Source organism: Musa acuminata, chromosome BXJ3-11 (assembly GCF_036884655.1).
Source record: "Musa acuminata AAA Group cultivar baxijiao chromosome BXJ3-11, Cavendish_Baxijiao_AAA, whole genome shotgun sequence".
Classification (NCBI taxonomy): domain Eukaryota; kingdom Viridiplantae; phylum Streptophyta; class Magnoliopsida; order Zingiberales; family Musaceae; genus Musa; species Musa acuminata.
In genome coordinates, this window is record NC_088359.1 from 8,957,160 (window position 1) to 8,967,500 (window position 10,341).

At 41.5% G+C, this 10,341-nt stretch overlaps 3 protein-coding genes across 4 annotated transcripts in view; 2 read left to right on the forward strand and 1 right to left on the reverse strand.

Annotated features, from left to right (window-relative positions):
- Nucleotides 1-1,919: 1,919 nt before the first annotated feature.
- Nucleotides 1,920-5,072, forward strand: LOC103971170 (ACT domain-containing protein ACR6). Of its 2 annotated transcripts, XM_009385129.3 has the most exons (7): nucleotides 1,920-2,129; nucleotides 2,954-2,999; nucleotides 3,074-3,188; nucleotides 3,292-3,359; nucleotides 3,590-4,186; nucleotides 4,278-4,382; nucleotides 4,463-5,072. In XM_009385129.3, the coding sequence occupies exons 1-7, from the start codon at nucleotides 2,056-2,058 to the stop codon at nucleotides 4,790-4,792; spliced, it is 1,335 nt and encodes a 444-aa protein (XP_009383404.2). In that variant the 5' UTR covers nucleotides 1,920-2,055; the 3' UTR covers nucleotides 4,793-5,072. The 2 variants fall into 2 exon arrangements, with proteins under 2 accessions (XP_009383404.2, XP_065031248.1); XM_065175176.1 differs by lacking the exon at nucleotides 2,954-2,999 and having other exon boundaries at nucleotides 1,995-2,129; nucleotides 4,463-4,937.
- Nucleotides 5,073-7,321: 2,249 nt separating this feature from the next.
- LOC135653322 (omega-hydroxypalmitate O-feruloyl transferase-like) lies at nucleotides 7,322-9,236 on the forward strand. The gene is made up of 3 exons (XM_065175177.1): nucleotides 7,322-7,599; nucleotides 7,672-8,109; nucleotides 8,229-9,236. Exons 1-3 carry the CDS (start codon nucleotides 7,597-7,599, stop codon nucleotides 9,084-9,086), a joined length of 1,299 nt encoding a protein of 432 aa, XP_065031249.1. The 5' UTR covers nucleotides 7,322-7,596; the 3' UTR covers nucleotides 9,087-9,236.
- A 430-nt stretch (nucleotides 9,237-9,666) lies between these two features.
- Nucleotides 9,667-10,341, reverse strand: part of LOC135653323 (protein SMALL AUXIN UP-REGULATED RNA 51-like) — a 788-nt gene continuing 113 nt past the window's right edge. The window contains exon 1 of the mRNA XM_065175178.1: nucleotides 9,667-10,341. This exon is cut by the window's right edge and continues 113 nt beyond it. Within this exon, the coding sequence (XP_065031250.1) occupies nucleotides 9,817-10,266 (450 nt within the window). The 5' untranslated portion in view covers nucleotides 10,267-10,341 and the 3' untranslated portion in view covers nucleotides 9,667-9,816.

The window sequence follows — 10,341 nt, forward strand, 5'->3', positions numbered from 1 at the left end:
GGATGTGGAAAGCGCAGTGCAGAGGACAACTGTTCCATGCAGATAAGTTAGGGGAGACGATCGCAACATTAATTGCCACACAAATAAGTTGAAAGTGTGAATGATGCAGATGAGGGAAGGACGCTACTGCATGGCAATGATGTAGAGTCTTCAAGCTCTGGTGTCCATCATCATCATGCCTTAGGAAACCTCAAATCGTAAATGTGACCGATCGATGAGGTACTTGAATTTGAATCGATCTCAAATCATTGCCAAAGATCATTTTGAATCATCTTAATTTATCTTTTAAATCCGACATAAGAAAGATTAAATCGGAGCGTTACAGTGATTCTGAATTTTAATATTTTTGTCAAAGATCAATATAATCATGAGATTAGCTCAACGAAGACTACACATAATTATATATTTATAGTCTTATCTATCAAATGTCGCGGAAGGACTTATCCATGGGGAAAATCTACGTGGCCCATATTGGATGACGTGGTAAGTATGTTCTTATGTTACTCATGCAAATGTCGCAGCTGGATATATATTAGTATGTGGCCAAACTTTAATAGTGTGTGTACTATATGGTATATGCTTTTAGATTTGTGTCATTGTCTCCCCTATTCCAACCTTATCTTTGTCCCAAGGTAAGGTAACTTGCATGAGAGAAGGCAGCCTCGTTAGAATCCATTTCCTTGTTCCCATAGAATACGAATCAAGTGGTCCATCTCCATGATGCCTCTCCAAAATCCTCAACCTGCAACAATATTTTTGCAAGACTAGGCTTCTTAGGCTCCAAAATTATATTTCTTTTTTATATGGCCAAATAGTTCCCACCGAGACAAACGAATCTGGTTTCTTTTCAGATAATTTTTCCAAGAATATATATATACATATATATGAATGATTTTAAAAAAAACATAGGTTTTTTTTTTCTGAGAGTAATTTTTATACTTCAAATTTTATAATATATTTTGTCTAATATATGAGATATTTTAATTACTCATATTTTTTTCTCTTTTTTTCTATGAACCGATCCATAGGATTAATCGATTCAGTTACAATATTTTTATACTGTGTTACAGTATTTTTAATAATATTAAAAATATATTGTAATACAGTTAAAAAATATTATGTTATAATAGTTATGTTATAAAAAAATTATGTTATAGTTTTTTAACTATATTATAATATTTTTATATTACTAAAAACACTATAATATAGTATAAAAATATTATAGCTGGATTGATTCATCGCTGATTCAAAGAGAAAAAAATTGATTGATTGTAAAATCAGAACTATTTCAAGTATTGAGAAAAAAATTGTTAAAATTTTCTGAAAATAAAAGATATTTTTTACAAGAATTCACCTCATATAAATATAAATATCATATTATATATATATATATATATATATATATATATATATATATATATATATATATATATATATATATATATATATATATATATATATATATATATACATCAAAATCACTGATTAGCCTCATTGGGCCGGGCCGATTGAGGCGCGTGAACTGGTCGGGTCACCGTAGCGGTAACGCTACCTCATGTTTTACCCGCGCGCCGCCACTTGCGAACGCTGATCGGTATCCTCACCCTCCCTTTTGATTTCCCCTAAAACTCGAACTATTGACCAGTGGAATGGGACAAATATCACCGCCCAGCACTCGTGCAGCCATCAGCCACTCATCCAGTGGCAAATAGCCACGTCAGAAGATTGTCCTCCCTTGTGAAATGACCGAAATTTCCTCCTATTAAGCTCAGATAACTTTTTGATTTTGAGCATATTTTGGGGGTTTCTACGTAATTTGATATGGAGTAAATATAAATATTAGAATAGATAGGGAAAGATGTATAAAGCGTCGAACACTTTCAGTGGAATCTACCTGACTCCATATAAATATAGTCTTCTCTTATTTACTCTCCCAGTTAAGTTCTCAGATTCTCTTGTCCACATATATGTAAGGAGAAGAGAAGCTCTCTTTTCTCTTCAATTTGGACCTGTTTGCTTCTTTTGGTTCCAAGGAGAAGCCTGGCTTTGGGGAAGATGGGGAGTTATCCAGAGGAGGAGGTGGATGATGATGAGTTTGCGAAGCTCATTAGGAGGATGAACCCCCCAAGGTGATATGAGTTTGATTACCCCCTTTGTTTCTCTCTCTTTTTTTTTTTTTCCTTTTGCTTTGGTTTTACTTGCCATAGTTGTTTGATTTGGGGGCTTGTCGTGGGGGTACGTGGGTTATTTCAAGGATCGAATTGGAGTTTGCTTTGAGAAGGGATGAACAGATTGATCATTTCTCTTCTGATTCAGTGGGTTGCTTTGAGTTTTGATTCCGGGGCTATGGAGTGGAGTGGTTTGGAGTTTTTCTTCAATTAGGACCAGAAACTTTATACCTCTCCCCTGTGTTTCTGTTCTCTTCTTCCTTCTATGTACGTACACGAATGTTTTATTTGTTTCCATCCTTTCTTAGGTGTGCTCAATGTTTGAATGGATTGGTTTCCTTGGGTTTTGTTGTCAGCTAGCCTTTGCAACTACAGCTCTCTTTTTCTCTCTACTTCAATTTTCTGATTTAGTTCTCACTTCATTTTAGCATGCGTTGTTTGAATCTATTTGCTTCTTTCAAGAATCTGCTTGTCGTCTAGATATGTTGCAATAGATTGAATTACTTGGTGTAAATTGTTTGAGTAATCCACTTTTACCTTTGCTCGAGTTCTTACTGTTTCTTGGGTATTCTGTTCTTCGAAACATATTGTGATTGGAAGGAATCCCTCTTCTGAGGCTTTTGCCTCCATCATTTTAAGCATGGAACCTTCAAAACTACATGTACCTTATTGTTGTTTGTGTCTATTCTTTTGCCTTGCTTACCTTTCTTTGAAACTTTTAACCACATAAGGAATCACTTTTCCTTCGAAAGCTCATCTGTGATATCTTTGGTTCTGGAATGCAGGGTTGTGATAGATAATGACTCTCATCACGATGCCACAGTTATTAGAGTAAGTCTGACCATTCTTGAGAGATTGAAGCTTAATCACTATCTCTTAAATACTGTGTTTGTTCATTGTTTTAGGTGGATAGTGTTAACAAGCATGGGATTCTACTCGAAGTAGTTCAAGTCCTTACTGACCTGGACCTTGTCATCAGCAAGGCCTACATCTCTTCTGATGGGAGTTGGTTCATGGATGGTATGCACTCCAAATTTCAATCAGATCAAAGTAACTCGAAAGGAATCATATTTAGTTCTTGTTCATATTTCTGTGCTGAATTTTTCATACCCGGTGTTTTCAGTGTTTAATGTGACCGACCGAGATGGAAATAAAGTGTGGAACAAAGAGATTATCTCCTATATAACAAAGGTACTTGTCATTAGTCCTTATTCTAGTTGTTAACATGTCATTTCCATTATTTTTAGTGGAACTGAGTTCTCTCTGAATGGAGGGCTTCCTTTTATTCTTCTGAACGTTTATCTGTATCAATTTGAATCATCTAAGCTTTTGAGTTTCAGATAGGATGTTGTCACAAGTTCAGATTACATTCATGGCATCAAATGTTTTTATTTTATGATGGTTTGTTTACATTTGTGCAGTCCTTGGAATCAGATGCTTGCTTCTTTCCCAAACTACGGAGTTCAGTAGGTCTAACACCTTCAAAAGAGCAAACATTGATCGAAGTAACAGGTTCCGACCGGCCTGGCTTACTGTCTGAAATATGTGCTGTGCTTGCAACCCAGTTGTGTCATGTGGACAAAGCAGAGCTATGGACACACAACACCAGAGTTGCAGCTGTGCTTCATGTTACAGACGAGTCCACCGGGGGTGCAATAGAGGACCCCAAAAGGCTCTCCGCAATCAAGAAGCTCCTATGCAATGTACTTAAAGGTGATAATGATTCGAGGACAGGTAAGATGACCGTATCGATGGGGCTTACCCACGTTGATAGGAGGTTGCATCAATTGATGTTTGATGATAGGGACTACGAGAGGGTTGGCATGAAAGCAGAGGTAAATGATAAATCTGCGCCCCAAGTGACTGTGACGGATTGTTTGGAGAAGGATTATACTGTGGTCATTTTGAGGTCTAAGGACCGGCCTAAGCTTCTTTTTGATACTATCTGTACACTCACAGACATGCAGTATGTTGTGTTTCATGGAACCGTCAGCTCAGGGAAGGAAGGAGCTTATCAAGTAAATGTCAATCTAAATTACCATCACTACTGGTTTTTATGAAATCTACATTGTATGCCACTCTTGATCTTTCACTATTGTTAATCTTCAGGAATACTATATAAGGCATGTCGATGGCCTTCCCGTAAGCTCAGAAGGCGAGCGACAGCGTCTGATCCAGTGCCTTGAGGCAGCTATAGAGAGAAGAGCCTCAGAAGTAATATTTAGTCTCAAAAACTGTGATGGTTGTTCATTCTATTGCATTTGGTTACTTACATTGTCTTTGGTCATGCACAGGGTCTGGAATTGGAACTGAGGACAGAGGATAGATTAGGTTTTCTCTCAGAAATCACTAGAATATTCCGAGAAAATGGCTTAACCATCAGGAGAGCAGAGATTTCAACCGAGGAAGGCAAAGTAGTAGACACCTTCTATCTTTCTGAGATGTCAGGCAACCCTATAGATGCCAAGACAATCGATTCGATACGCAGACAGATCGGGCAGACAGTCCTAAGGGTGAAGCAGAACCCTCTACTCCCATCGAAGCCGCCGGAGGTGGGCAGCACCGTCAGTCTCATCTTCGGTAATCTCTTCAGGGCCTCATTTCAAAACCTTCGATCGAGCTGATCCTCTACTCATGAACTCTGATTCCTACTCATGGAAGAAGATAAGCATCCAAAGGTGATAATACCAAAAGGTTAGCCTGATACATTGAGAATAATGATGCAGCAGCCCCACTAGTTTCAGTTCCCCTCTTGTGCACAAGATGGATCAGGATTAGAATTATATTGAAACTGATAAAAAGATGCCGTGGTAGTCCTAAATTGTAGAATCGCTCAGCTGTAAATACACATTATTTGAGCTGTAGACAGATGCACATAAATTACATGCTTTTACTTCCTGATGATTCTAAGAAGTCCAAATTTTCACTGTAAATGGACATGATTATGGCTCTGTTCTATCGATAAAAATTGCTAGAATTTAACTTGGTGGTTTGGATATTGTCTTTATATCAGAATTTAATATAGTAAAATAACATTTTCCAATAACCTTTTTGAAGCATGATAAAATGGAACTTTTTCTTCCATTATTTCTGCCCTTGGCTCAGCCTTGGCTTCTGCAGAAGGGTAGACTTTGTTCCTCTCTCAGTGCGTTCTAGCTTTTTGGTTCCAAAATTACGAGCATCTCCAAACACGTCAAAAATAGATGCTGAAAGATTTCCTTTTTTACGTCGAAGGTTCAAATCTAAGCTCAAAAGAGCCTTACACTGGATAAAACAACAAACATAATTCAAGCCGAGTTCTCTTTTCTTTTTCTTCTGTGAATGAGAAGTGCGGGATTCTGAAGGACTCTTTCTAAAGAACTCAAAGATCGCCATAATTGACTCCTCCAACAGCTTCAAGTCAGAAGCTTCGTCACCTCACACCATAGCCACCCTTCATTGACTAAAATAAAGCTGGCATGGTGCTTGATGCAATGCGTTCATCGAGGTCGAAGTCAGAAGTTGATGAGTCAATGGTCACGTCGTAGTATCATTTAACCATCTAAAGCAGCAAGACCCTTCAACGAGTAGACCATCTGTGGTAGGAGAGTCTATGGCGCAGAGCAGGAAGCGGTAACAGTTCCATGAATCTATCATGATATATTTATCATCTGAAGCATGAAGCAACCAAAGTGGTGCTTAATATAACTCAGAGAGAACTCTTTAGTCGATGAATGTTTCTTTCCCCTGTCTTGACAGTAGATGGATCTCAGACTCTTTACACGACCTCAACATACTAGCCTGTATGCCTTCGTGGGCAACAGTATCCTCTTATCCATCATCAAACATCATTTCATCGAGAGAAGTATTTATGTACAACTAAGTGGATGTTACTCGTTTCCAATTCATAAAGTGTCTATGTCTTATATCGTGTGCAGCACAACTCCTATTGAACTGAACAAAATCGATTGGGCTTGACTTTTACTAAAGTCGAATTAATTTGGCTCAATTATCACTGAATTGGACTCGATTGACTCTGAACCGGTCCAATTTAGCTCAATTGTCACGGAAACCGACTGAATTGGACTCAATTGTCGCTGAACCGGACTCTAGTTACCCCTGAGCCGACAACATCTGGGCTCAATTCCGGTTGAACCGCAGAAGAGAAGTCTGGACCGGCATGATTGGGCTCGGCTTGAATTGGACAAACCATTAGACCACGCTGAGCCGGACGCGCCAGGACGCATCACGCTCTGTCCCATGAGCCGCCGCTGGTCCAGGTTCCAACGGATCAGATCGAGCGAAACACGAACTGGGTCAAGACACCGGTCCGGCTAATTGGATCCGCTCGGCTGGACCCGACTCTCTATGGGCCGAGTCTGAACTGGGCCTGCGCCCACACCGGTCCGAGTGCATACAAGGCTGGACCAAACCGGCCCGCCACTTTTTTTTATTTTTTTATTTTTTCAAATTGTATATTTAATTCAAATAATTAAAAAAATCTATACAAAAATTTGACATCAAGAAACTTAAAATAATTAATATAAATTCACATATCATCTTGCACATAATTTAATGGGCTCTTTGAACCATAAAAACAAAACAATTTGATAAGATTAACAGTGTTTAAATCCAATTAAATAGTGTTATATTCTTATCCAACCAACGAAAATATATTCTTTCTAAAATGTATGTCATACATAATTTAGCTAGCTTGATCTTCCACTAATCAAGTTCAAAGCCTGTTAAAGGCAGAAATCGGAAAAGGAACAGAGATTACCGATCACCATAGTTCTTGTCCAAACTCCGGGTGACGTGGTTCGAGGCCCTGATTCAGAATAGCACCTTCAGCCATCTCATGTACCGGTGCAGAGCCCTCTTCGCTGGCAATAAATGCTTGTCAGAATCGAGGACATGTTACTTGAGTGCATTCGATTATTTAAATCGATCAAATCTTATCAAAATTAGGTCAACCATACTCGATCAGGTCAACCGAGTTAGTTGAATTAGATCGTGAGTAGATCTTGTCATACTCGACTGGATTCTCAGAGTCTCAAGATCTCGTCAGGCATATGAACTCCATAGAGACACGATAATAACAGGAGTGAAGATATCATAACGTTATTAGGAGGCCAACTTCACCAACTCATGAGCAAGAAAAAGAGATGCAGGAAATGTCTTATGTTTTGTTGCAAGCTAGTAGCCAACCCCAACCATATGAGCCCATAGTGTGTGATAGATTTGGCTCAAAAGATGCAGACACAGACTGTCTTTCCTTAGATTAGGTTTTGAGCTCAAAACTTGCTTCAACAACATATCCTTTCATTCTTTTTAGCTGACCAATTCTGTTAGAGATTGGCTGGATCATCTTCCCTGCTCCCTATATAAACTGGGGGGCCATTTGCTTTCTGGTTTCTCAGACTTCCCATCGGTTTCCTCAGACATCAAAATGGTGAGATTCTATCTGGTTTTCTTCGAGATTTAGATAGAGTTTTGACATGCAGGTTGTGTGTTTGGTGTGCAGATTGCAGATCTCAGGGAGAAGTTTGAGCTTACTGTGAGGCAAGGGGAACCGACGCTAGTTCCTCCGGCAGAAGAGACAGAGAAGGGGTTCTACTTCCTCACCAACCTCGACCAGAACATTGCAGTCATAGTTCAGACCATATACTGCTTCAAGTCGGAGGAGAAGGGGAATGAGATGGCGGCAGAAGTGATCAAGGACGCGCTGGCGCAGGTCCTCGTTCGCTACTACCCGCTCGCCGGCCGACTGACGATCAGCAACGAGGGGAAGCTCATCGTGGATTGCACCAGGGAAGGCGCGGTGTTCGTCGAGGCTGAAGCAGACTGCAAGATGGAAGATGTTGGGGACATCACAAAGCCTGATCCCGACACGCTTGGGAAGCTTGTTTATAGCGTCCCTGGTGCTAAGAACATACTGGAGATGCCTCTACTGGCAGCTCAGGTCTGAGACTTGCTCTGTTTCGCTCCGGCTTAAGACTGATGTCTTACATTCTCATCTCTCTCTCTCTCTCTCTCTCTCTCTCTCTCTCTCTCTCTCTCTCTCTCTCTCTCTCTCTGCAGGTTACTAAGTTCAGTTGCGGGGGATTCATCCTTGGGCTAGCCATGAACCACTGTATGTTCGACGGGCTTGGTGCAATGGAGTTTGTGAACTCATGGGGGGAAACGGCACGAGGCCTACCGATATCGGTGCCGCCGTTCATCGACCGCAGTGTTCTGAGATCACGTGATCCTCCTGTCATCAACTTTCCCCACCGTGAATTCTCTGAGATCGAAGACGTCTCTGATGCCACAACCTTGTACCAAGAAGAAATGCTGTACCGATCCTTCTGCTTCGACACCGAGAAGCTGGAGCGCGTCAAGAAAAAGGCCATGGCGGACGGGACGCTCGACGGGTGCACCACGTTCGAAGCGCTCTCCGGGCTCGTCTGGCGAGCCCGGACGGAGGCGTTGAAGCTGCAGCCGGGGCAGAAGACGAAGCTCCTCTTCGCCGTCGACGGCAGGTCCCGATTCGACCCCCCGCTGCCGAAAGGCTTCTTCGGCAATGGCATCGTCCTCACCAATTCGCTGTGCACAGCAGGAGAGCTCCTGGGCCGCCCACTGTCCTTTGCTGTTGGACTGGTCCAGGACGCAGTGGGGATGGTCACCGACGAGTACATGCGGTCGGCGATGGATTACTTCGAGGCGACAAGGGCTCGGCCTTCTCTGACTGCTACTCTTCTGATCACGACTTGGTCGAGGCTGTCCTTCCACATCACGGACTTCGGGTGGGGGGAGCCAGTTCAATCTGGGCCTGTGACTCTACCTGAGAAAGAGGTGATCTTGTTCCTATCCCATGGGAAGGAGAGTAAGAGCATTAATGTGCTTCTTGGGCTCCCAAGCTCAGCAATGGCAAGTTTCCAAAAGCTGATGGACATATAATATGGGGAAGATGAGCCTTTCTTTCAGTTTGAAGTCGCAGTTTGGGATTGATATGACTTGATTATACATTACATATCTGTATGATGGATTTGTTGTTGTAAGAACATGAAATAATGCGATAGGTTATAAATCGTTATTATGTTTGTTGAATCTGCAGCACTTGTTTCAGTCTTTCTCGTATTTATGACTCTCTCATGCATGATTGACAGCAAATAAATCAATTCGGGTTGAAGAAGACCAAGTAGCAGGAGAACTTTGAATTCCATTAGATTGACCAAGCAAGTAACTGGCTTTACTCGAGTCTTATGGGACTTTATATCCGTCGACAAAAGATCTACTTATAACTTCATACAACCCTAAGGTGTGGAACCCAAACTCAATATCGTATCAATAATAATAATAATATCTTATATAAGTATAATAAAAATAAAGATAGACTTTATAAGTTTTTAATAATTACGTAATAAAGTTTGTAATGATAATAAATCTTAGATCGGCACCGATATCACATGGATACTTATGGGCGATGACTTTTGTATACTAATTATAACAACACCACATCCAAAGGAACTCTTATACATACTTTTCAATCTAAAAATATTTAGAGAGAGAAAAACTACTACTAAATCATTTTGTTAACGTCACAAACAAAGGATTACCTTCACCAGAAGATAAAGCACGGTATATGATACATGGAGATGATGAACCTTAGAAAAGAGCCTGAGGGTGCTTAGAGATGGTCGGAGACGATGAGCCTTGGAGGGCTCAGAAGACGATACCCGGTGCTGTAGCACTTGGCGAAGCTGCACGTGGGCGGGGCCATCATCTCCTGGTCCATCTCGCACAAGATCTTGTTGAACACGTCGACGTCGCATGGGAGCTGCAACGGGCCAGGGCTGGTGAAGCCGTACACCATCTCGGCCTGATCGAGGAGCATCCTGAAAAGAGGGTGGTTGACGCACTCCATCCTCACCACGAACCGCTCTTTGGTAGGCCCGACGTACACCGTGAAGCAGCCCTCAGGCGCCCGTTGCCTCCCGGTGGACTTGGAGCGGTCCCATGGCTTGCTCTTGGGCGTGGCCGCCGCAGCTGAGCTTCTCCGGTGCCCGAGGGAACGACATCGCTCGAATACCTTGACGATTATGCTCTTCTTCCCCTTCCTACTCCCCAGCCTTTCCATTTCAAAGCTTATATCAGAACAAGCATCAAATTACCTGTTCATCTCTTTCAAGACAATCAAAGAACTACTTGTTAT